The sequence below is a fragment of the Phallusia mammillata genome, chromosome 1 (genome assembly GCF_965637545.1).
Source record: "Phallusia mammillata chromosome 1, kaPhaMamm4.hap1.1, whole genome shotgun sequence".
Taxonomy (NCBI): Eukaryota; Metazoa; Chordata; class Ascidiacea; order Phlebobranchia; family Ascidiidae; genus Phallusia; species Phallusia mammillata.
The window spans coordinates 7431115-7458776 of NC_137252.1; the positions used below are offsets into that span (position 1 = coordinate 7431115).

The window sequence follows — 27662 nt, forward strand, 5'->3', positions numbered from 1 at the left end:
ATTTTGCTCCCGCAGATGTGGTAACCCTAGGCTAGAAACACAAATTTTGACCTAATATAAAAGTGTTCGGTGCGATACATACAACTAATGTTATAATAAGGTACCCGCCGTATAATCTACACTTTTTACACTTTTGCCCAGTGATAAAGGTTGTACACCCATGCTGGGGCTAAATAATCATACAAACAAAAATTCGCCAAGTTCTAGTAGCACATAAATATTTATTATACCGACGATAGTAGTTTAAAAAGCATAAAATCAATCAACAGTAGAATAGTACATTTCCGCTAAAAGCTGTATAGAACTAAAAATAACAAAAACTACGAAATATTCAGCAGCAGTGAGATCATTAAACACGATTGATTCATAAAATTGCAAGGTCAAATCGGCAGTGATATTTGCATTTATTTTTTCCCAAATTGTTTCAGTTTAATAGTAGGTGGGGCGGCGGCCTTTCTCACGACATTTTGCGCCGAAGTTGCTCTCTGCTGCTCCTGGTGGATTTTGGCCTGGTTGTTGCGCAAAGCGCCTTCCAGCGTTTGTTTCAAAACCGGGTCGTTCTGCATTGTAACCTAAAGACCATGCAATGGTACATAATCAGTTGATACTTCAAATTAGACCAACTCTTTACTGTGCAATGGATAATGTCATTTACCTTAAAAGGAACCGGATATTTGGGGCCAATCTGCAGCAGTCGTTGGAGGGCGCTCTCGTGCACCTTGTTTATTAACGACAAATTCCCGTTTGCATCTCGACGATCCGAGTCAACGTTCAAACAAGACACGAAAAGCGGAACAAGAGCCTGCACCATCTCGTCGCCTGTGCAATGTAGTATCGCTTTGAAACGTTATACAGCTACTTTAGTGGGGTCACTATTACATTTAGCTGTATACTCGGACATATATACAAAACTCATCTAGAGTCATTTTTAGCGTAAATCTGCATGCAACTCCGTGGTAACCGACTTATCTGGCAACGCTCCGACAAATGTGTAGTTTATGGTTTAACTGCAGCGCGTTCAGTCACGCTCCACCAATTGTGTCATCCACTATTTTGTGCTCCATAACGTTTCAACGTTGCGCAGCTATTTTCGACTTGATGAAATTTTATTGCAGTTGTGTTTATACAATCAACCGAACTCAAAAGTACCTCAGTCATTCATCAAAACCCGTACGATGACGTCATAAATACTCGCTATTTCTACGTTATCGTATGATTAATTTTTAAACTTTGCAGTTTTTTTGCAGGTAAAGAGTTGCAAGTTGGGCAGGGCTTTTCGGGTCAGGTTCGGCATACTTTATTTGAAACGCGTTTAAATGAGGTCTGACTTCACCCATCGGTCGTATTTTCGGGATTTATTTTTAAAAAAACGTAATTTTGAGCTGAGATGAGTATACATTTGCAACTGCGATCAGCCCTGACGCGTTCATGACGACCAGCGATCACGGCATAACCTTTAACGTATGATGGTATGCCAGGCCTATTGCACGCGTTTCAGGCATTTTAATTTGTTAAACATCTTACGATGCACGTCTTCGGTAAGATCCACCAACATTTCCAGCAAGTTCAGACACTCGATGACGACAGCAGCGTCATCTGACGTCACGACGTGATTTGCTAGTGCAAGTTGGGTGGTGAGCAATGGCGCCATCCGGTGGACGAAGGGACGGGAGATTGCGTGGTTTGCAAGTTTGAAGATGGGAGCAAGAAAGGTGGCGCACTTCAGTTTGTCCTGAAAAGATAGTTGTTAATTTATTGTTATTTATTATGGTGCTTTTATGCTACTTTTCTTGGGCATAACTTAAACTGTTTGAAAATAGAATAACTCAAAACTGTTTGAAAATAGAAAACTAGAAACATTGAAAATTACTGCTCTATAAAAGCGGTGATAACTACATTGGAGTGGTGTAGTTTACATTAAAAATGTCTTGATTCTCATTTTGATTTACGTCGTTAGCTTTACAATTAAGCGCAAAAAATGTATACGATGGATTGTTCGTAGTTCATACCTTGGCATTGTCGGATTCAAACGCCTTCTCAAAATAATCGAGCATTGCTACTAGAAGTTTGGGATGCTGACATACACTAGGTGGCGCGGTGAGCAGGAAAAGTGATTGACAGGTGAGAATGGATGACACGTCGGTTTTGCTGTGATCTGTCAATCAAAGAAATAAAAAAATGTCAAACGACCTTTTGTACACAACCCTTTATGTGCATGGCGTTGAAAGCAGTTCACCAACAAGCACCAATTTAAACAAAATACGTTAGATATGAAGGCGAGGGTTCAGTCAAGTATGTTTTTTGAACAGCAGTTAAATAGTCAAATGTAACTTTTTTGTCTGTAGTTTCCAAATATTTATAAAATAGGATTAATACATAAAAAAAACGAAAAACACAAGTGCATTGAACAAGATACAAAACTGTGTGCAGCAAAGGTTTTATGCAACTGATATTTTAAGAGAAAAAATACCAGGTGATAAATTATAAATAAATCCTAACCTTTGGCAAAGTCGAGAATTGAAGACAACGAGCTTCTTAAAAGTGCTTTCCATTCATTTTGATAAACCTCCATCTTGAGAAATGGCGATGTGAGGATCGAACGAAATGCCTGAAAATAATTACTGCAATTAAGTACTGCATGTTAACATGTACCCTCAACCTATACATCCAATATATAAGTATCCGCTATAGCTGTAGAAACTTATGTCAGTAACAGTCTTTGACTACACTATACAATGTATAATGTAAGTCACTACATATTGGAGACGATGTCTATAAATGCTCAAAATTAGACAATTAGTAAGTGACAAAAAGAATTAAAATCCCTCGGTTGAAAGGAAAATCTAGAAAGAGACTAATGAATGAACCGGGCTTGATTCGGGCCTTACTTCACAATCGACCATATTTGTGCTGTAACTTTTCGTTATTTTATGTAACTTTCAGCCTCATTCCGACTTTAGTTTAGAAAAAAACGGTTAAGGGCCTGTAATTTTAGGTTGAATCCAATTTCGGGCGTTCGACTGCATTTTGAATTCCCTTGCGATGTAGCACTGTAAAATGCAGTTACGCAAATCTTTAGCCAAAGCTTTAAATCAGGTCAGGCTCTTTGGCTCGGGTTCGGGCTTCGGGTCAGGTTTAAATCAAACATTTGATTCGGGTCTGACCTAACATTTAGCCATTTTTGAGTCGCTTTTTCACCAACTTTCGGGCCTAATTCTGGCCTTACTTAAAAAAATCGGGTTCCGGTCTTGTAATTTCGGGTTCAAGTCCCAATTTCGATTCTAACTAACTTATGTATTTCACCACATTGGGCGTCAGAGTTGACGTAGGACGTATAAATCACTCACATGTAACGCGGATGATGCGACAACGACCGATGACCTTTGTGACGTAGCATCCGCGTCAAGTGACGTTCCTTCGCGTAGAGCGCCGACGAGCAGATATAGAACAGTGGGAAGAATCGTGAGACTGCCTGAAAAATAAATAAAAAGAAAAAACACAATCATAAAAACTTTATTTTGTCTTTGCCAAAGTTAAAGATTTTTGGTTTTTATCAACAAGGTAATTCGGTTTAGTAAATGGACGAAACATATCATGGATAAGCGATAAAATAAATTTCAAAATTTAACGGTTTTGGCACAGAATGTTAAGTCGGGGTGGATTTTTCGGTAAAACGGGTTTGATTTTCACTCCTGGCCATATTTTAACTTGACACAGTTTAAATTCGGGTTTAAATATCAGGCCCGCTTGCAACTCTGTTTCTGCCCGACCAAATAAACTTTCAAGTGATAGAAAGATTTTTCTTCGATTTTTTTCTCAGCACTTACCACGTGGTGAGCAAAGACATATGACGTCATTCAGCAGAGCAATTGAAGTCGCAACAAGATCGGCTGCCTCCTGAGGAAGCTTCTTATTGGTCAAAATCGAGTCACGTGTCTTGTTTCTGCGAAAAAAAGCTTATGAATAAAAAAAAAAAAAAAAAAAACGCAAGCTAAAAAGTACATACCTACATAGAAATATCATAATAATAAGGATAAATTTTAAAAATAAGAAGGGTAAGGCACGCCAAAATAAAATCTCATTGGACCATCCTATATATTAAGCTATTTAGTGACAAACGCATTAACATACCTGAATGTGGGGTTGATGGTTGGAATTTGTCTCACCAACACACACATGCATATTTCAAGTACAGCGAACACAGTGGATTTGCCTGCTTCGATGGAACCAGATTCGCCACCTTCACCTTCCGCTTGAACTTCGGTAAAATCTGTTGACAAGCGTAAGTGTTAATTAAAACTGGCATTTTTTAGCGAAAAACCAACCTATAAGCCCACAAACAGATTTTGTTTTTGATTTTTTTTGTTTTTGAAGCCCTAAAAATAAAACGGGAAAAACAATGCCCGTTGGGGGTTTGTCAAACAACAGGTGAAAGTTTTATATGTTTAATTCCGGTTTAAACCGTTTTGAAGGTTCGATAGGAGACTAAATCCGGCTAGAACCAGTTTGAAACTGGAATATTTCGGCTAAAAGTATTGGAAGCCTGAGTTGCGAAAAAGGAAAAGACTTTGAGTTTAATAAAAAGCAGGATAAAGGTTTCGTGTTTAATACTTAAATCGGTTGGAGGCTCGGTAGGATGCAGGAAGTTTATTTACCTCCATCTTTAAATAGATGTTCTTTAGCAGCCAGCACAATCTTCTTGACAACTTCCACAACCAACTTTTGCGTTGAGAATGAATCGCGGGTAAGCAGGAGTCGATGAAGAACGTTGAGAACTTCGATTCCAAAAACCTGAAACCGAATAAATCTTGCCATAATTTTGACAAAAAAAAATTAGGAATAAAACGACGAACAGTTTTGTACAGTACTTCTCTTGGATTACAGAAACTCTTACAGGTTTTTAAGAACACAAGTTCAGATTGTTCTTATTCAAATAGAAATAAACTACATAATTAAAAAACATACAAATGTAACAAACAAGTCAATTTAAACTGAACATCAGCCGAACAGATCAACTACTGAACACTAACATAAGGTCAAGGCCTGAGCTGCAACACCTTAAAATGACGCATAAAATATATCACTGATGCATACAATTAAAGGTATGACAACTTAAAGGGTACACACAATGTATTCTAACAGTTTATCCCACACAACGATGAATATCTGCTGTTGTTATGGCTGATTTTCGTATTTTAACAAATGAAAATACGCACTTGATTTTTTCCAACATTCTGTCGAGTCCATTTGGCTGAAAACAAAGCGTTCAGGGAAGATAGGCAAGCTGTTATCACACCGACCGAGTCGGAGATCCGCGGCGAGCACAAAGCTTCCACACAAACCCCTGTGAAAATAAAGTATGACATGTAGTTTAATTTCAACGTATGACATGTAAATGGGAATTTTAAAATTAATGAATATGATCATCGTGCATCAAAATACATAGACAAAAATCTAAATACCGAATATCTGGTATTATTATCCACCGCTTAATCAGTCATGTTTTCAATAGCTTGATTAAGACATACAATGTTTGCATATACAGTGAACCTCGGTTAATCCGGGCCCGTTTTGGATCAAAAAATGTCCAGATTAACCGATGTCGATTAGATCAAGTCTTGCCACATTCAAAATCATTTGTACCTCGAGTTTTGTCCGAATTAGGCGAAGATCCGGATTAACGGAATCCCGTTTGACCGAGGTTTACTGCATGTTGACAATAATGTCATTAATCGATTTACTATATTAATTGATACTTAAGTCTGGCGTACTGTAATTTAAATCCAAAACAAGTAATATTGACTCACATGCAATTTGACAAATTATTGTTCTCATAAACACCATGACAAAAATCTCGTTCTAGAAAACAGTGTCTTCTGTGATTTAACAAACGAACCCATAACGAGATGAAGATTTCTCTCTTTTTTCTCCTCCCTCTCACTCTTCTCATTCTCCTCTTGCTCCTCCGCGAAATCGACATTCGCCATCCACAAGGAGAGGGCGTGAAGTATGTTCGGCCAAGCGTAACTGTAGTGTGACGTCACAGATGAAGCGCTTTCCATCGTAAAGAATGCTCCACCTAAAATATAATTAGGTTTTATAAAATCATTTTTTCATCACCGTTACTGCTATTGTTTTTTTTACAACATGTCTTTCATCCTTATCTGCGTTTTTTGTCCCGCGCCACAGATTTTGCGTTTTTACGCGTTTGCTGCTGCTGTGTGTTTTGACTGTAGTAACAGTAGGTCCAAATTCTACCTTACTGTCAGCAGATTTTATTACTTTTCTTTGTAACTTACGGTTTAACTTGCACACGATTTTTAGCGCTGTTTGTTTTTAGATACTGATGATGCCTATTCCTTAGGTGTAATATATATAAATATATATATATATATATAAACATGAAAAAAAAACGGTGGACGACTTCAAACTTGTCGAACTCGGTCTGTAGGTTTTTTAATGATATAAGTTGGAAACATTACAGGAACAAGTCTACCAGCGCTTATAAACGCCCAGAGGTAAATATGAAATTTTTCTTTGGAAGAGGATTTTTTTTGTGACAAATAACCGGACAATGTAGATGTAAAAACTGACTTACTTGAATAGTAATAATTTGGCAATATGATTTTTTTGCGAATTAGTTATAATAAAACATTTGTTAGAGAAACTTCGTTTGTCAACGAGGTTTAAAATTAGTGGAGATACATTGCCTTCAAGTTTATCTTTAAAATACATTTGTTCAATTTAAACACAGTACCAATTTTTTTGACGCTTGCACCAAAAAGAGTTGTCTAGTTAAAAAGTACACCCCAATTTAAAAACAGTTGTGTCGTGAATTTTATCTTAAAAAACAACAACTGGATTTAAAATCGTTCGACATTTTGTTGACCTACTTCTAAAATACGCGACGTTTCAACCAGCCAACAGCAACGCTTTCACGGGTAACATTGGTCTAGGTTTTATCGAGTCTTCACAATTACCTTGCGCGGGAAGATGGACATGAAATTCCTGCGGAAGTTTCAGAATCGCCTGGTCCTTGAGTGCCTTTTGCCAGTAATCTGCCAACAGCTTCAGATGTGGTTCGACGAGGGTCAGTAAACTTCCGTCGGCCGATGTACTCTCGTCGCCACCAAGTGGCTTGTTTTTCTCATTCTCCACAGCAACAATGTAAACCTAAAACCGTGAAATCCGGTTATATCTTCAGGATCTTTTTACCTCCAACACGGCAAACGTTGATAAATTGAGTTAAATGTAGCAACATGCATCTGGAAACCGCCAAAAAAACTTAAATACTACAAAAAGCCAACAAATACAAACTACAACAAAGTGTTTTTGACTGAGTTACATTCATGACTGACTTTTTCCTGCGTCCAGGGGTAACTTTTATGACCCTGTATTTAAACTATTGTTTGTTGGTTCTATGACTTTATTTGGGATCAACCTTTACAATTCTATTTGAATGAGGGATATAAGTCTACAACCACAGACAAAACGTCTTCTTTGAGCAGGGAAACTGTTTACACATCCATAACGTTCAGTTGTCTATTAGAGTAAAAAAATGAGTTTGTGCAAACTGATGCAAGCAAGGAAAATTGGTCAACAAAAAGCTAGGCAGAAATCTCTTAGTATAATTTTTTATTTCACTAACCTCCGACCAAGCTTTAAGCACAGCAAGTTTTTCCATGGTCGAAGCACTTTCGCTGTAAATTGGTTTCGATGCTGAATCGTTCTGGTTCACCTGGAGATAAATGTGCTAAATTAAAACGCAACATCAAATTATATTGTTGTAAAAAACGTTTAAAAATGTTTAATACCAATGTAGGCCTACCAAACAAGAATATTAACAAGTTATAAGCGTTTAATTTAATATAATCTTAGATCAGTGGTTCTCAACTGGTGGTACATGATTACTTTTTGGTTGGTCCACAGGACATTAATTGTATATGGTGATAAACAAGAAATAGTTTCGTATACTTTATTAAATATTCCATTTATTGTTAGCTATTAGTCGTTTGATATCACTCCTCAAAATTGTGTGTTGAAGGAATATATTTCAAACCAATATGCTTGTTGTGAATGCTTTCTTTATATTTACTTAACAATTAACTGGTCCATGATATTCACATTGATTGATAATAATTGAAACATTTTCAAAGAAACTGATGTGAAGCAACATACCTTGGCCAGACTTGATACGAGTAAGGCGTGAACCCTCTTAAGATCGGAAAGATCGCTCACAACACCACTTGCTATCCAAGCACTACACACTTCACACGCACGAACTGTTACATCGTGAGAATTGTCCGAAAATGCTGGACGAAGTGCTGCGCCAACCTAACACAAGGAAAAATGTATGAGAACATAGTATAGGCAGTAAATCACTGCGAACTGACAACAGATAAAGATGGCCAAATACAAGCATTTGCGACTGTTTGAATTCAAATTTGGTAAAATGCTGATGGTTAGGGCTGGAGTGAGGTTTTGTAATTAAAACAGAAAAAAAAAATGAATAAATTTAGTTCCTAACCCTGTGCCAGTCAGTGTAAATTTAAACCAGAAAGCTTTTCGAAATATGTCTAATTAATGTATTCTAATCTATACCCTATTTACCAATTTAATATACACATCATTTGATCTACATATACAAATGTTTTTGCAAACAAAAACAAATGGGTCCCCACACATGTGTTGATGGGAATTTATTACGTCATAAAAAGTTTCGGCCACAGAAGTTTGCCTGAGGTCTGTTTTATGAGATTGATATTTTTTTGATCGAAAGAATCTTTATGACGTCATTCAACTTACGTTCGCCTGGTATTGTTCCAAAATCACTGAACCGTGAAATTCGGGTTCGGGAACGTCTTTGAAATACTTGATGACGTCCTGCAACAACGACAAGTGACGTTACACACAATGCTTTATGTCGTAACAAACTGCAAACCAACCTGCAGAGCTTCTAGACCGGCCATTCGTAGTTGTGCACTGTTGTCAGTTGCTGCCATGAAAGTCATTCGCACAAGATCAGAGAGATGTAAAACCAAAAAGTCACCTAAAATAAAAAAGCCGATTTTAAAATTCCACGTTTTGGGGGCCTGTGGATGAACCGTTGGGTCATCCGGGGTCAAATTTCTGGAAGATCAAACTTGAATAAGTAACTAACATCTGTGTAAATTTTAATCAGTTTGAAGCACTCAATCTTGACCAAACCAGCATTAGACATAAAAAGAAAAACAATACGGACCAAAACAAGATGCAAAACCAAAAAGTCGCCTGAAGAAATTACAAAAAAAGTTTTAGGGTTTTTTGAGTGAACCGATTTGTCAATTGGGGACAAATGCAACTTTAAATGCCGAAGTATCATGTGCTTAAAATCTGTAAGACATTGAAACCACTTTTTATGAACAAATAATGATAATAGTTCCACAGCGTAAAAACAAAGAGTGACCCATTATTTTGTTTTTTAAAACCTTCGTTCAGTACTGATTAGCATGTAAAAGACCTAATACGAGTTCCATATCCAAATAGGCTTTTGCATTTTTACGAGAGAAAAAACTTTTTTACTGGGTTACCAAAATCATTAAAATAACTGCTTTACGATCAAACTGGTATAACTTGACTGTAGACTTCGGTTTCAAATTATAAAACGGGAAGCAAACTAACCGTTTTTGCCGCCCCTGACGATGTTCCTGGCTGCAGCAAGATCGAAGTGTGCCGGGTTCGAATCCGACTGACGACACATAGCAATGATTCGACGCACTAATTCGACTGCGAACACCCGGGTCGTCCAGCGAGGTGTTATTACGTTCTGCGAGATTATAAATAAGTTTTAGTGTGTGGCACTAAAGCAGGGTTCCTTAACTTGGGAGCACTTGTACTCTCTGGGGCATGAGATGCAAAGCAGAGGGTACGATATACAGTGCTAAAGTTAAAGGTTGTATATTCCACTTTTTGGTCAAAAATAAGGCTGTGTAGATTCATTTAAGGCTTTGTAGATCCAAAAAAGTAAAATTTTAGTATGGTTAAGAATGTTACTTGAAAAATATTTAGACTGCTTTATCACACGGTAGATATAAAGGCTGCTAATTTTGGTTTTACGATTGCTATACAATTTCATTCAGTTCTCAGTACAGTACTAAGAAATGTCATAAAAGCTTGACAACTAAGAACCCACAAAAAAGGTTGAATTACAAAGCACTATTTACTTGTGACCACTTCACTATCACAATTAATATCTTGGTAAAATGATTATTAGGTGCGTAGGACTCAAAAACAAAAAATGGGTTGGATGTACGCTTGGCAACCACTGGTTTGGACATTTAAACTCAATACTTAAAGTCATTACCTTTCCCTTTCCATCCTTGTTTGTTGTAAACGTGTCATCGTCGTTTGTTTTATTTGTCTCATCATCACCTGTTTCTTGTTGTTGGTGTTCGATGGTGTTTAACGCCACACGATCTGTGTGATAATGTAATAGGTGTAAACAATTATTCTGTACTGTGGTACTAGGATTTGATTGGGAGAACGGTTTGATTCGGTATAACGCCGTAAATAGACCTAATGTACTATGAATTTATATGGGTGTGTCGTGATCTCTGGTCTCCAGGAACACTTTACGATTGGTTCCAGTGATGAAGGTGCGTTCATCATAACTGGCCAATGGTCGAAGTCGAACTCGTGTTTCTTACTACATAGCTGACACACGAAGCAGGCAACAGTGCTTGTGATTCAACTATTGGCTGGCTTACTACCAGCATGTGTAGCCCCAGAGAGAGCTACAGGCTACAGCCTCGGAAAAGTTTATATTGTTGGTTCGAATCCCACCACAGGCTAGGTATTTCCAGCCTATGCCGTGTCATATAAAGGAATGCTTGAGGAACCGGCTTGATTCGGAATGACGCCTGCAACAGACCTGAGGCACTATGAGAGACTATTTACCTGATGATGCAGCAAGTGTGGATTTACAGAGGCTCAACCAGAACCCGATGTTATCCAAAGCCAGGTGCTGTAAAATATGACTCAGCGAATCTCGGACGTCTGACGTCAGCTTGGGGTCGATTTCACGATCAAGGAGAAAGAACAAAGCGCCTTCCAAACCTAAAATACAATTTGTTCGAGGTACATTGGTACTTTTAGCATCTACAAATAATATGCTGTGTAGGAATCTTTTATGATATTTGAAAAACCAAATTAAACATAATTTTACGACCGGAAAAGTACGTTCCTTTAACGTGGTTAGCTTGTAAGCAGTAACTATATCAGTTAGATTTAGTTGAAACTGCCTGCAATCGTTCTTCTTAAACCCTGGGCCGTGACCTAAAAGTTGGTTGCTATTTGAATTGATACGGTCATCGATTAAAGTAGTTCACAAAGCATTTCGATAAATGAGTACTGTGTCGTATGTTATGCGTTTTTGACTCAGGAATACTTGCAAAATGGTTAATACTTGACAATGGATCTATGGCATTGCATCACTTCAGGTTTTAAAAATAAAAATGCGTGAAAAATTTGGGTCACCTAAAATTCATCTACTAATTTGCGCTTAGTATTTGGCTCGTCGCGAAAACGAGTTGAAAAGCAATGGCTTATAAGCAGGGTTGCTATACCGTCCTTATTTTTAAGATTCGTCCTTATTAGGGGCAACGTCTTAGAAAAAAATATTGTCCTTTTTTAAAGAAATGTTCTTGTTTTTGACTTGAGTCGACATTTTGTCTTATTTTTAGCATTTCCTAGTCATATCCCTGCTACAAGTAGAAGTAAACCTAGACCTGAGCTGTCATGAGATGCACAGAGTATTTTCTACAAACAAAGAGCTGGAACAGATTGTTTCTGGCAAAAAATGTGGCATGTGATATGTCACGGCTCATTTAAATGCAAAAAAGTTGAAAAACATTTGTTTCATTTCTTATGAAAATTTAGTTGTCCTTATTTTGTGGTCCATGTTGATGGCAACCTTGCTCAGGGACCACGCACAAAATACTTATCCCATCAGTACTCTAGTACAAGCCGTGTCTGGTCCCTAGATCCATCCAGTGGTTGGTAAGAAATATTTCTCACCTGTTTCGCCGATCATCACTCCTCGTTTCACGTCACAAACGTCATGCTTGGTTGCCGATTTGGCGGCAATCTCACACACATCAGCGGCTTCCTTTTGCGACAACTGACGTAAGCATGACACGCTTGCTCGACGAAGAATCAAATGCCAACTTGACAAGCAGCGCTGAACAATGGATAAATTTGTAAATGTTGTGAAAGATGCTGGATGGGTTTCAGTTTTTATAAATTGGATGCATTTGCTTTTTTATGATGGAGGCTTTATGAAACAAGAAGAGTTTTGTCATGCTCAGTTAACAAAAAATACCAGTGACATAATAAAATAAAGTAGTTTTAATAAGAAGCAAAAATATCAGAAACTCTGGATTCCCATTTTCAAAAAGTAAGTATAGCGTATGCCAAACGTTTAAGCAACACTGTAGTGATGGGACGAGTACCCGGTACTCGGTATCGAACGATTTCAGTGGTATCGATACTCGTACTCGGTATCGAAATATTTTCTCTCAGTTTTCGATAACAACCTGCGAGAACGGAAGGCCGATTTCACCATAAGAATACGGGCAACGTTATGCCAATATTTGCTTCGGACAGCACAAAATTGGGAAAAAAATCCGCCGGTTTACGTATATCTTTTTCACTACCACGTGGAGATTACATTTTTCGGCATGTGTGTGTGTGCGCGCCTGTACCCCGACCATGGCAGAATTAGCCAGTGATATACAACTAAGTACAACACTACACTTAAGTACTCGGTAATCGTACTCGGTATCGAAGGTATATACACGTGGTACTCGTACTCGGTATCGGTACTCGCTTCAAAACCTGGTATCGGCCCGTCACTAAGCAACAGTATAGCTGTCCAGGAGTTAAAGTTTAGAAAAATACTGACGAATCCGGTTAATCGCATGCCTAATTTGCACAGTATTTTTATGCAGTTAACCAGACGATTTTCTTTACAAGTGACCACGGTTGCAAATAAACAGATTATGCTGCCAGGTGGATATTGAACTAGTTCTTAGGTTGGTTACCCCACGATTATGCGATTAACCGGTATAAGATTTCGTCTGTATAACTAATTTCCATTACTAAGGCACATAACTACAGCAATCCCAATACTAATTTCATGTTACACTTACCCCTAATCTTGGTACCAAAGTCGACAGTTCGACGTGTCTCGGTGCGAAAAGATGTAATTGTTGTAAACAGGATATGGATTCGGCTTGAACCTGAAGAAAGCAGGTCAAATAAAACTGACATTTGAACTTGGCTGATAATTTGCATTTAAGCTTCATAGTTGCGTGTTGCCATGTTATATTGTGTGGAATACAGTATTTAATTTCCAAAGAGAAGGATTCAAATCTATATGCATTTAAGCGCAAATTACAATTTTGTTGAAAACGGGATTCGAAAAATGCAAGTAATTAATGTAAAGTAATCAAAAAATAAAAATTCTAATATATGGTGACACGAAACAAAGGACATCTTTTTGTCATGCTTTTCGTCATAATAATTTGATGCCCTCGGTAGTTATTCTCACAGTCAAACAGATACGATTGTTCATTAAAAGCTATGTATGACTAGTTGTGTATACAACTAAATCATACATGACCCATTTCTCACCTGTGCATCGGTGTGATGTGACATTATCGCGCAACAAGTGAGGCATGACGAACGTGCTGACGAAATCGATGACGTAGTAACTGAAAAAAGGCAAAAAAGTAACGATTTTTTAAAATTCAAGAACAATTTTACAAAAATCTTTAAAAAAATGTCACAAATTTTTTTATGAAGGAAAATTTCACAGATTTTTTTTTTAACAGATGAAATGTCATTGAAGATTTTGGAACAAAAAGTTCACAAAAATTTATATTTGCAAAAACTCGAACTTACCTTGCAATTCAGGACCAAGAGTGGTAATAAGCGCGCCAAGGCATTTTCCCAGACATCTGTGTACTTGGAAATGGTGGGGCGCCACCTGGAGGAAAAGTGTTAGCACCACTTGTAGCGTGGCATCCACATATGACCGGAACATGGGACCGAATGCGTCGATGATAAGTGACAGCGCGTGAAGAGACCAAACCTGCATAAATAGAAAAGTCCTCAGCATTTCTGGTGTTTTAACCCGAGGGTAATGTTTATCTCATAGCATTTTCGCAAGAGTAGAGCTACTGACATTGTAACACACATTGGATCAAAACTTAAAAGCTGCCGATAGGTGGCGGGAATAGCAGTGGGGTGGGAAAGCTTTTAGACAGGGACAGGGTTAGAATAATCAACGAGGTCCGGACACTTCTGCCAGGAATGCAAATGGAACTTGAGTTGGCCAATTTAGGTGATTAATGGGGATAATAGCGTTCCAACATAAATACACTTAATTGTTCAACTCTAATAGGCTATATGTCAGCAAAAAAAGTTTGTATTCGACACAAAACGTTAATAGTATACAGTATTGAAAAAATGTATATTAATATTATAGTATATTGACGTTAATGTTTCGAAAGTATATTTGCATGCCTACATACGAAACACTTTTTATCTTCGATGTACTAATACAGAAATCGTCCTGATCCACGAGTGCTCAACAGGCGATTCCAGTCACACATATAGACATTAATTAGCTGACAAATTCAGCACACACACACACAAAAAAAAGACAGGGACAGGGTTAGAATCAAGGTTTTGAGGTTACTTTTAATGTTATAAATCATTTCTAAACGTTAAATTAGAAAACCTTAAAAAATCGCCCAAGTCAAAATTTTTTAAATTGGCGCCAGTGTTTATTGGAAAGTTTTGTAAGCTGTTGGTTTTGACGTTAAGAGATTTTCTATTTGCATAGGCATATGTGGCATTACGTTCACGCAAATATCATACAGACGCAGGTTTTTTTTAAGGTTTGGTTTGGGTGACCGCTAAGTAGTTTTAAGAGACCGCAAGTGTTTCAATTAAATACCAAAAAATAGCCAAATCCAAATTTTGGGAAACCGCTGGAGAAATTTGGGGGAACGTTTCGGTCCCCCAAAACACCTTAAAAAAACACTGTACAGACGCCATCTATTCATTTTCACATTAAATTGATTTTCTTAGTAAATGTATCATCATACAGTCGCTTTGACGATTTACCAAATATTCAATAAATAGTGCGTGTCGCGCCTTTTAGCGAAAAAGCTTTCATTAATTTCCCGAAATATAGCTTTATTTTTCACATGACCTTTCGTTGCCACTAACAACGCACGTAACCTTCTCACCTGCACTTCGGGTGAGTTATTGTCCTGGGAAAGAGCCAGTAATATTCCGACACTTGTACGTAAATGTTGACCTGATCCCATCCCACCAACATACCGGTGGAGGCACCCGAGGGCAAGGGAATGCCCCGTACGCGAGATAACATCACGGGCTGTTTTCAACCTGAAAGGTAAGATTTTGTTTTCCATCTTTGTAAATTCCTTTAGGGTAACAACCACAGGATAGACTAAAGTAGCAGTTTTAATATGAATAAAACGCCAATAAAGTAACAAAAATGTGTACATTAAAATCCGCAGTTATGAATTTTCAACAATTTTCTGTCATTTTTGTTAACAAAGCTTTTTTTTAATTTCCAAACAAAATGTGTATGTTATTTAATGGTTGAAAAGCTATTTCATTACTGTATCAGTAACATATATTTATTTTCATGTAACAGCCCTCCACTAAATAGTAAAACAAGATAACAAAACACGTTTCACAAACTTGCCTAATTTAATCGCGTTCTTACTTGTCAAAGCATATCTGTGCAGTCTTTGCAACGAATCCGGCATCATTGGTGACTTGTGCCATCCGACCAACCGCTTCACCAGCTGCACATCTCAGCGTGACGTCAGTGGAGGCTAATGCTGATATGATGAGTTGAGTTGCTGCATTACGAATATCTTCTCCACCTAAACGCCGTTTGTTCTCACCCAGACCTAAAGTTAAACCACGAAAAAGTTCGACCATTCATAGATTCATAGGTGAAACATAAATGAGTGTTAGTTTTCAAATACAAGAGTTTTAAAAGTGGGCTTCTGCCTTCTACCAACCTCCTTAACCAGTTGAAGTTAAAATCGAAAACACAAATTAAAGAAACTCAAAGGCCTTTCGTTTTTTTTTCGGTTTTGGTGGACCAAGAAATACGACATAATTATCGTCACTTTTAAGAGAGTGCATGATTGTTCTTTTGTAATTTAACAGGAGTTTCATCGGGAACAATTATTGCAAACACAATCGTAATAAGTTTCGTTGCAAAAAATAACGAACGAGTAAAAACTGTCATAAACCAGTCAACAGGATAATATGTAACCCATTAGTAAACCTTGGTCGTTTACTTTATTGCACAGCAGTAAGCCTACATCATAGCATAGGCCAGCAGGCGAAACGCCGTAAAAAGGAGACGTTTCTAGCGTACGAATGCTTCAACGCATTCACGCAGCACAAACCTAACCGACGGTGGGATTCGAACCCACGGCACCAGCTCAACTAGATTATAGTCCCACTTAAAACAATGCATCACCTTTGAGAGCACATATAAGTGCAGTGAAAACGTTCATTTGTATAGCTCGGTGCCTCTGCTGATTTTTCTCGGCTTGTTTCGCGCAATCGTCAAAATGCTTTAACATCTGAAGTCTGTGTTTCATCGCCACGTGGGGAAACGCAATACCAAATAAGGCGATTGCGGCGTCGATAACACTGACACCTAGCGGAAGTGGCCCAGGTGCCGATTTGTCCTGAAAAATCGTAAGGTTTAAGATACAGTAACCTCGGTTAATCCGGATCTTCGCCTAATTCGGACAAAACTTGAGGTACAAATGATTTGTTATGCAGTAAGGCTTTAACTAATCGACATCGGTTAATCCGGATCTTCGCCTAATCCGGACAATTTTTGAGGTCCCAACGGGTCCGGATTAACCGAGGTTCACTGTATTTCCAGTTGGTATATTTTACAGTTAAATAAGCAAAGTTATATGAGAGAGACTTATCAACATAATATAGCCATTTTCCACACGTTTTGTTTGTTTCTTACTGTTTGCAAGTTTATGCGAAAATTTGACAAACTTATAAACTTGGACTCCATAATCATGCTTCACAAGGACTATTCTGAAAGATGAACAAGTCATTAATGTGTTTGTGTTAACGTACCAAGGGACACTGTAGATATATGCAGGTTGGATCATGCTCAAGCGAACCTGACCCTGAAGCGCTGTGACCTTGAAGTTGATCCTCGATTAAAGATTGATCCGTGTCCTGAAATTAAATTGGATTTTATAAGTCAACAGCCAATGTATCCAGTTACGTGAAGTAGATTCTGCATGTCTAACTAGTATATTTTGGCCCAAGCAGCGAGCATTAAAACGATACTACGGTTGGTTATTGGAGGTTAAGCAAGTGGTCCTAACGGGCCAGAGTTCAGCCTTCCTATATCTCCTTTATTTTGTCGGCAAAAATGTTCTTATCAGGATAATGTAGAGTGGAAATGCAAAAACGTGGATAAGCAACATGACAGGAACAATTAGTGGTAACACAATCATAATCAGTTTTTGTGCAAAATACCATAGGAGCAAAAACTGTTTATGTCACAAGTCAGAAACTGTGTACGATAAGCTAAATTGGTTTGTTGTAGGCGCTGAATCTATTGTAGAGCAACACACATATATCACTGCGTATGCCAGGCGCATCAGTGAAAATGCAAAAACCTGGATAAATCATACAGCCCAAAAAATTCTTTCTTAGCTTTTCTTTTTTTTTTTCATTGCACGCTTTGCATGATAAAAATTTAAAAATACAAAAAAGTCTGCCGTAGGTAACAAATACAATCAAATAACTTCACCAGCTGTGTTCCGCCCACGCGCATTTGGTTGTGCACAGTTTGAGAGTCACTTGTTTCTTACCCTTAGCCAGGATCCGAGCAGAACACTGTCGTCCTGGTGACAGAGTGAATGGAGGAGTGACGTAGTTGTGTTGGCTGGATTATCTGTCAGAGTAAATTCCGCCACCAACTCTCTCAACAGAGCACTAAAACTCCCTGAAAAGATGACGACAATTAAGTTTTTCGAAAATTTAAAAGCGTCGTTAGAATTGGTCATTTGTTCTATGACTTCAAAATTAATAGTTTCACTTTAATTGTTTTGGAGTTAAAGTTACAAGCATTCATTCAACACAATCAACTGTTGAAAAGTTCCCCAAAACGCAAATTCAGTCTGTCCATACATTGTTATATTACAACTACTGAATGTCGTGAATTTTATAAAATAAACGAATTTAAAAAAAAATACATTGAACTGTTAACAAATATCAAATGACCTACAAAAACGTAACATGGTGTAAGTTAGCAATGGGCTAAATACTACAATTAGGAGGCGTAATTCTGCTGTGCGTCAATCACGAAAAATGAGAAATCTAATAGGTCATTATATTTCCGTGTTTAGGGTGAGGCGGGATTTTAAGGGTCGGATTCAAGGCTGACTTTACACATTTTTGCTAATTTGAGTCGTAATTTCACAACCTTTCGGGCTTGGTTCCAGCTTTGTTACAAAAATATTTTTTGAACCAGGTTTCGAGTTTGAACTTTCTGGGTCGGTTCCCCGATTTCGAGTCCAGTTTAAACTCTGTTATATTTATGTGGTAGTCTTTTGTCTTAAAGTGCCCCAAGAACACCACGCAAATACCAAATAAATCAATAAATTACAGGTTTTACCTTCGTACGAACTTGGTGGCAGGAGTCCAAGAATGTCGTAAAGCCTTAACCTCACCATAGCAGCGCTTGCTTTTAGATGGGGACCGTGCATTGAGATAATGTGGGGAAGCCTAAAAATCAATACAAAATCATTTAACTAGTAAATTACAACCGCTAGATGGCGCAACTTACATAGCCATCATTGCCATGGCACTCTCCAATGGGACCATTAGTTTTCGTGTGATTTCTTCGGTTAATAGTTCGCCACAGTGAGCAACGAAACTTCGCATCGCTGAAAAAAGGGATGTTTAGTTATGGAAGGAATAATTACAACTAAAGACCAGCTTTACGCATACAACTAAAACAATGTATTAAAACTTTGACAAGCCCATTTTACTTAACTTTGTCGAAATTTTGGACAGTTTGGTACAGGTATAGTCTCTTAAACCGAAACACATGTTTTGCATTCGAAATCAATAAGAATTTACACAAAGTGCTTGTCAGCTTAGGTTGACGACTGAGCATAATGGCTGCATTTAAAAACTATTTTAAGAAAAGATTTTGTCGTAAATAAAAACTAATCGTGAATAAATCTATGTTTGTTTAAAAAAATTTTGAAGCAGCATGCATCATCAAAATAATTTTTTTTTGAAAAACAAAGTGACACAGTTTACTTTTAAATTTTAAAGCAAGGCGATTTTAATTCTAAAACATTCCGAAGGCTAGTCAACCCTTGGCTTAGTTGTGAAGTCAAACAAACAAGCAACAGTTAAATGATCATTACTTACCACACAATGCTCCCGATCTGGACTCCAGAGTCAGTTGCCATGTGAACGAGTCTCCTCTCTGTTTCTCCTGCTCCAGTTCTTTCATGGATCTGGGAAATGAGGTCCTCCAGAGTAGGAGCAACTTGGGAAGAAGATGCTTTACAGTGGATGGACCTGTGTGTTAAAACATCACATCAAAATATCTGTTTTTAAATTCACATTTGTTTCGTTTGTAGTTTGTTTGCATAAAGCAGGGGTCACCAAACTACAGCCCACGGGCAGAAATCATTATTAAACTTATCCAGTCTGCAGTGAAAAAAGTTTGGTGACCCCTGGCATAAATGGTATTGTAACATTTTCAATATATTTTATGGCTTTATTCTTGCAAAAGTTGCTTAGTTTTTTCCGCAAAAGTAGGTGAGGCTGTTTTAATGAGTTAGCGATATCCTTGGACAACAAAAAAGTTAAAACTCAAAAATCAATAATCTATCATTGATCGATGAGTGTCTTTTTGTTGCAGAAACAGACCATCTTTTCCACCGATAAAAATTGCAAGAAAGAGAATTTGGTACAACTTTACCTTCAGGTTTTTTTTTAAATGAATATGAAGTATGCACAAATATATATTATTCAGTAATTTTATAACATATTTGTTTGCAATTCACTTGATCAAAAATGTATTCTGTTTTAATGTCATTGTTGGTTTTTGTGTTATTATAGTGGAATTGCATTTCAAGCATAGCTTACCAAGTGTCATCACAGATCCAATAAGCAGCCAGGCACCCTGAGTTCGATATATCGACAGGTGACTGTTCTGACTGACTGAGCGCAGGATTTCTTCAGCAATTGTAAAAACCACCTAAATCACACAGAAACAGTTGTGCAACAAATGAGCATTAAAAGACACATTTCACTGAAGTGTCTAAAATGACAGTACACAAACATCAACATATTGAAATTAGTATCAATTTACACAAAACAGAAGAATTTTGTTGTGAAATATGGCAAAAAAATAAACTTAAAAAATGTCACTGCAAAATTTGGAAATTTTATGTCAGATGATAATGAAAAAACAAAAACAGAAAGGTATTAAATGCAAGAAAAACTTTTTAATTTTTAATCTTACTTTAAGCAAACTTTAAAACACATTTATTTAATTTAAAAGTCCTGTCGACAGTTAATCAATATTATCACCTTTCCTTTGGCCTGAGGAATTCCCATCGGGCATTCCTGAACTGCCCCAAACAGGGCTGCGAGTGCTGCACTGTAACCAGCTACTGCATCCCCTGACGATCTTAATCTTTGTAATCTTAAAAATAAGTACATCAGGTCACAATACCAGGCCAAAAACTGCAGATGTTCAATTTGACCAGCCTTTAAGCTCATGTGGCCTTAATGCCCAGAATTTTAAATACTTGTAACATCAATTTGTTGAGTGTTTTTGTATTTCAAAATGGTTACATAATTTTGTAGACTGATATTTAATTTTTAAGTGTAGTTCTAGAAAATAGATTAGTATATTTATGCAATGCTAGATATTAAAATTGACCTTTAAGGTAAAACACATTGCAGTTTTAGGTTTTGTTACAGACTAATATGCTACAATATACATAATGCTATAATCTCCAACAGTCTCGATTCAGCATCTGAAGTATTTAGTGCCAGGCAAAAAAGTACAATTTTGGAAATGTTTTGGGAATATTCTTGACACTGCCAGAAACACAAGGTACATACTTCTCAATGCACTTGTCAATCAGACTTGTAAGTTGGGATGGGATTGCAACGCTGATACATCGAAGGCACCATGCTGCTGACAGTCTTGCAGAGTGTGATGGAAACAACAGCACACTCAGAACGCAGTCCACCACACCTAAGATGCGCAATTATAAAATGCTGTTTTTCTAACAAAATAAATGTAGAAGCATAGTGTGTTTTTAATGTTATGTATGATATTGGTTAGGGATGCGCCGAGCCGAGCCAGAACCCGAGTACTCGGTACCGAGCATCGCTGGTTTTGCTGCTCGGTGCTCGGCCGAGCAGTTGCACAAACTGACCCGAGCGTTAAATTTGCATATTCATGCCCTGCTGTTACTCTTAACAAACCAGACTACACTAGCTTATATTGTCAATGTCTTAACACCAGCTGCACTAATTACACCCAAAACGCTTAAACAGTGTGCGCTGTTTGGAGCTTACTTGTTATGTAATGATCTTTCTACCTTTGATTCATAATGCCAACAGACTCTAACACAAAATCAAAGGTATTTGTACAGGATTAGACAAGATTAAACTAATCTAAGCTTAGTATTTGCAAAGTTTCAAAAGGATGAAACAAACCTAAGCCAAATGCTCGTAACATTAAGATATCTGATACCAGTATCAATAGCAGTAAATCAAAAACAATCCACTTATTAAAAAACATACTACATACTTTGAACCCCTCACATAAATCATTGTATTTTTGTAATATCACCTAATTTTAATGCCACTCACTATTTTGGGTATCAGTGATAAGAGGTAATGCAGATGTGCCCAGAGATCTCATAAGGCTGCCAATTTCTAGCAGTGCACACACCAGAACATGCTGAATTTGGAAAATCTCTGCTGTCGTTGAACTGTTGGGGTTGTTGCCTTCATTGTTGAATGTATCTATAAAACCATGTGCATTGTTTTCAAAATTAGTCAAAAAAACAATGTTTTTTTTGCTACATTGTAAATTATGACAACATGCATTTGTGGGCCAACCTCACAGGATGAAAATTAGTTTTTAAGGTGGCAAGAGATCTATCCCGAAACTTGTAACTGTGCTTTGTTTATTTCATTTTTACCTTGCTTATTGATAGCATGTTCTTTAACAGCAAAACAACACTATTGAAGTTTTCAACTTTTTTAGTTCAAAGAAAATTACTGTTTTCAATTTAGACAATTGGGATTATATAGGGTAGGGTACAAAATGTTGACAAATGCTGGTACAGATACTTTAAAAATGTTTAAATATGAATAAATTTTTATCCATATACATGTATCAAAATTTTACATTTTGCACTGAATTTACTTGTGTACAACTTGCAACAAGTCAACATTGCAAAAAAACTTTGTCAGATAAAATATAACTAGAGCATTGATGAATTGTTTCTAGCTTGAGTAATGTTTAATAAGAAACCTAACAAAACCTACCAACAGTTGCCATGTGTTTTGTGACAATCTGACAAAGTTGACGAATAGCAGCTTGTTGTTGGGATTCACCCAATATTGCACCAAGTGTCGACTGAAGTATAAATGAGACACAACGTCTGGAGTATACAGCTTCTACATGTGTTGAAGTTGCCTGTATGACAAGCACACGGTCCATGTGTCACAATAACAGTTCGTTCACAATTTTTTTATAAAAGAGGTGTTTGGAGGGACAGTAACAGCTGTTTTGCAGGTCAAACATTAAGTCTAACCCAAAGTGCGTAACAACAGAATAAATTTAAATCAAGTCCAAAAATTCCCAATTTTACTCTAAATTGGACTGATTTTTTTCTTGTGTAAGACAAGCAGATGCAAGAATGTATGAAAAATACTTTAAAAAATGCATTCGAACTACTTATCCTAAACACCACAACCCTTAACTCTTAAAACAAATACATTTATGTGGTTAAAACAGGCAGAATTGGGCATCAAGCACACCAACCTGACAACACTGCTAAACAGAGTCTTAACAAAAAACTTACAAAACTTAGAAGCCAGAGGCTGGCATAAAAAACACATTATTTAGAAGATATTTAAACAATTACTATTGTCATCATCAGTACTGGAAAGTGTTCCCACATGACAAGCAGTATATTTAAATCAACACCAATCTAAACTCATATTTAGTTATTGCAGTTAGTGTTCACAGTCAAAATTAGTACCTTTGGCTGTGCAACAATATCTAAAACTTTGTTTAAAAACACAGATAGATGTCTTTCCAGCCACTCTGTTCCTAGTTCTCTGACAAACTCCACATAAGCCTCAGTAATTCCAATGCGAATGTTTCTTACTGATCCAGCTGTAAATAAAATGAAACATTTACATACATATTACTGGCAACTTACCAATAACAAAATGGGGGTGGGGGAATAATTGACAATCATATGAAAAATTCAGTTATTTTACTGTAAGTAATATATATCATAGAAATTAACTCTTTTCTGGTCTATACAGTAAAAACCAGTTGTAGTCCATTATACTATACCTTATACAACCTTTTATGCAACCAAAAAGTGTTTAATTACTTGATGAACCCTTTAATAGATCTCTCGCCCCACCACTTGATCCTGCATTTAGAAATCCATTGGCAAGAGCAGTTAGTGCTTCATCTAATGATGGTTTTCTTCCTTTGGTTACTGTAAAATTTAAATTATATGCGATAAAATCAAAAGTTGGCAAAAACAGATTGTAAAAGCAATGCTGCGCTGATGAGGTCTTAATAGGTTGTGTGCACTGTCTACTGCTAAAAACAAGGTTCTTTTTAAAACAGAAATAAACTTAAGGCATTGTAAAACAGTTTGTATTGATTTGTACATGTGGTTCTGTTAATGCACTATGGGAAAATGCAAAGAGTATTTGATTTACTCAGATAGCTTTAAATGTTTTGTATAAAGCAAGTAAGAAAAAATTTAGACTTGTAGACGAAATATGGTTCATAGCAAAGCTAATAAACATTACCATGCAACTGCAAAAAAGCTATATTTTTAAAGTGTTTCAAAGACTTACCTGCAGGTTTAGCTCTTTGTGTGCCTGCGACTAAAGTACCTAGCAACCTGGCAACAGCACATCTAGTTTCATAAGTGCTACCATCCAGTGACCTCACACACTGTTGAATCAGGGACTCGAACTCATTGGTGTAAACAAATGAAGATTCCTTCACAAGCTCTTCGAGACACTATAATATAAAACCCAAGTTTAACGACTTAGCAATGCAGGTTCAATGCATACTGGTTAATTATGTAATCCATTTAATTGCATAAGGGTTGTAAATCCAACCAGCAGCCATTTGTTCTTCTGCTTGGTTGCATAGTTCAGTTAATTGTGTAAAATAGCTTGGCAACTTGGTTATGCTATGACCTGTAGTGATGGGACGATACCAGGTTTTGAAGCGAGTACCGATACCGTGTACGATTACAGAGTACTTAAGTGTAGTGTTGTACTTAGTTGTATATCACTGGCTAATTTATCTGCCATGGCCGGGGTACAGGCGCGCACTCACACATGGCGAAAAATGTAATCTCCACATGATAGCGAAAAAAATATACGTAAACTGGCGGAACTTTTTTCCAATTTTGTGCTGTCCGAAACAAATATTGGCACAAAGTTGCCTGTATTCTTATGGTGGAAATCGACCTTCGGTACTCAAATGTTGGTTTCGAAAACTGAGACAAAATATTTCAAAACTGAGTACGAGTATCGATACCACTGAAATCATTCGATACCGAATACTGAGTACCGGGTACTCGTCCCATCATTAATGACTTGTTGTCTGTACTAGCAACAATGTTACTGTTTTAGTTGATGTGTGATGCACAATAGCACAACAACGATTTCTGAGAAAAAACTAACAAAAATTAGATAATAAAGTCCAAAAGGGCACAGTAACATTTTACTGGGATTAAGTTTTGTTTAACAGTTCATTTGTGCAGCAGACTTGTTAGCATTAGTCATACTATTTTTTTGACTTTGGTGCCAGATTAATGTAGCTAAACACTGCAAATGTGGTGACTGTATTGTTTGCACATTCACGTCATCAGCTTAATCACCAATGTAAACATTCTGATTCGTAGTATATATTTGTTGAAACATGTTTAACAGATTTGCTCAAATAATTCAAAAGTTTGTGTCTTTTAAGCAATTTAGTTTTGTGCATGTCACAAATAATTGGGACTAATTTTCTATGCAACTGTTTACTTATTTGCTTCAGCCTAATGGAAACTAGTGTGTGCAACATTGAATGTGCAAATTGGGACCATACAACTTAGATTTTCATGTGAGCTGAGATTGTGTTAGCAATTCAATGTGCAAACATGGAGTTGAAAGCAGAGGATCAACTCCCATTAATCCCATGCCAGATATATATTGATTACCTTTAGAGTATTTGATCACAATTAAAGTATTTTAATTTTAAGACCAAGACAAACTGGAAAAAGGTTCACCTGAGCGGCTGATGTTCTCACAGCCATTGAGCGATCAATTAAAGCCACTTTCGCAGCTTTGTAGATGTCTCTATGGCACATAGTGGCTGATGCTCCAAGACCAATCATAAGCGATTTCAGAGCTATCATGGTCTCTGATCTCGTCTGTGACTCTGCATTACGCAGTCCTTTCACAAACACTTGTACTGATTCAGGAAACAAACCTCCAAGCTGCAAAAATGAACCTTACTTTGTTAATATATGCTGTTGTATTAATTTGCTATACACAAATATGAGGCTGTGCTCACCATTCGTCCATTGTTTTCGTATAGCACTCCTGCACAGACTATGGCAGATCTGAAAGAGAAATAGTTCAGTGTTAAAACTTAGGAAAGAATTTCTGTTACATTAATGGTAAAAAATGTACCAAACCATGGAAGTTTGTCGTTTCAATCACACCTATTTTACATCAAAAATTTAAACAAAAAATTTTCGGTTTTGAGTTAAACTATAACCCAATAACCTTAACATTTTTATCAATTGTAAATGTTTTTTTCTAGGGTCGAAATTACATGTTAAGGTCTAATAACTAAACATAATTTTTAAGACATAGAACAGCACTTACAGACGAATAGACAGAAAGCTTGGGGAGTCATCCTTGTTGCGAACAATATCGTTGCATTTGTTCACCGTTTCATAAATCGTAAAACTGTCTCCAACTTTGTACAGTGCTGACAAGCATTGGCCAATCAGAGTCCTAGTCGGAGGGCCAGGACCAGCAGCTATTTGAGCATTTAGCTGCAAAACCAGCTTTCCTTGCTTTTCCTTGATGTCAGACTGCAAACATAGAACAAATTGTCAGTAGGAAAACATAATGGCCTATAAGTAGTGGCTGGCATAGTAAATGCAGTAGTCCAGTGTGTGCATTTTTATGGTTTGTTATTTGTTACCACACTGTGGAAACAATGCAATGTGTTGGTTCATATGAGGAACACACCATAATTTTTTTACTATAACTATCACTACTATCAACCATAGATGGAAATTTGTGTAGATTGTACATTTGTTATCTTGCAGAGAAGTCCACACATAAATATGGCCAAATGGTTAGCACAACCTGCTTGTGTTCACAAGGTTGTGAGTTCTATTTCTGTCTCGGCCACTTGTCTTTCCTGAGCAAAAAACTTTCACCTGGTGGGAGGCAGCATTGCTTTCACCCGGTGGGAGCCAATGGGCTGCATCAAATTATGTCAACAACACCCAAAATTAAAGGAATCAAACAAAAAATGATTCGACCGACTTCCAAGAAAAATTGGCAGCTTCACAACAGACTTTTTTGTGAGTATAACACAGTCAGCTTGTTTTAAGGATAAGAATCAAACAAACAATAATGCCTGAATTACGTAAATGGCCTGTCCCTGTGGCAACAATTGCATACACTCCAGTTTTGATACAAATAACTTTGAATAAAGTTTAATTGGCATGTTGCACATTTTAGGAATAGCAATCTTACTTTTTGTGAAGCTTTCAGAACTTTCAACAGAAATCGCAGCCATTCATAAATAAATATATCCCGTTTATTTTCAGCCACAGTTTTTAATGCTTCCTCATTGAGGAGCAAACCATGGGCAAGTTCCATCATTCAGAAACAGATTAAGTTCAGTTTTAAAAAACTTTGTTATGATATAAGATTAACAGAATATCATCAGATGCAAAGTCACATCTGAAAATAGCATACTAGAACTTTAAAAGATATAAAAAGCTGTTTCGTTCTGTCCTGTTTTATATTGAAGCTCTACTCTGTGGTTTAGGGCAGACGAAATACGTATTTCTGGTGATTTACATGTTACACAAAATTATAGGCTTTCCTTTCCAATTTCCATTGCCGGCTCCCAAATCATTCATAATTTCCAAATCAACAGTGTTACCATTGAAGAATTTCATGAAACGTAGACACAAGTAATGATAATTGTTATTTTAACAGTATTAGTTTTATTATTAATAGAC

General features: G+C 37.0%; 1 protein-coding gene across 1 annotated transcript; it reads right to left on the bottom strand.

Moving 5' to 3' along the window:
* Positions 1-201: 201 nt before the first annotated feature.
* LOC145213854 (HEAT repeat-containing protein 5B-like) lies at positions 202-27399 on the bottom strand. The gene is made up of 43 exons (XM_080082266.1): positions 27169-27399; positions 26281-26492; positions 25964-26012; positions 25677-25886; positions 24244-24412; positions 23763-23873; positions 23400-23536; positions 22681-22831; positions 21997-22152; positions 21238-21373; positions 20698-20812; positions 20251-20362; positions 19525-19677; positions 18929-19028; positions 18758-18867; positions 17952-18085; positions 17203-17307; positions 16577-16790; positions 15803-15992; positions 15297-15456; positions 13942-14131; positions 13672-13751; positions 13188-13277; positions 12055-12217; positions 10936-11094; positions 10343-10455; positions 9661-9805; positions 8946-9049; positions 8806-8883; positions 8179-8334; positions 7649-7738; positions 6981-7173; positions 5897-6079; positions 5217-5344; positions 4656-4791; positions 4132-4270; positions 3828-3943; positions 3348-3472; positions 2500-2608; positions 2010-2155; positions 1525-1732; positions 656-819; positions 202-572 (listed from the first exon to the last, which is right to left on the bottom strand). The coding sequence occupies exons 1-43, from the start codon at positions 27295-27297 to the stop codon at positions 405-407; spliced, it is 6036 nt and encodes a 2011-aa protein (XP_079938392.1). The 5' UTR covers positions 27298-27399; the 3' UTR covers positions 202-404.
* Positions 27400-27662: the final 263 nt, after the last annotated feature.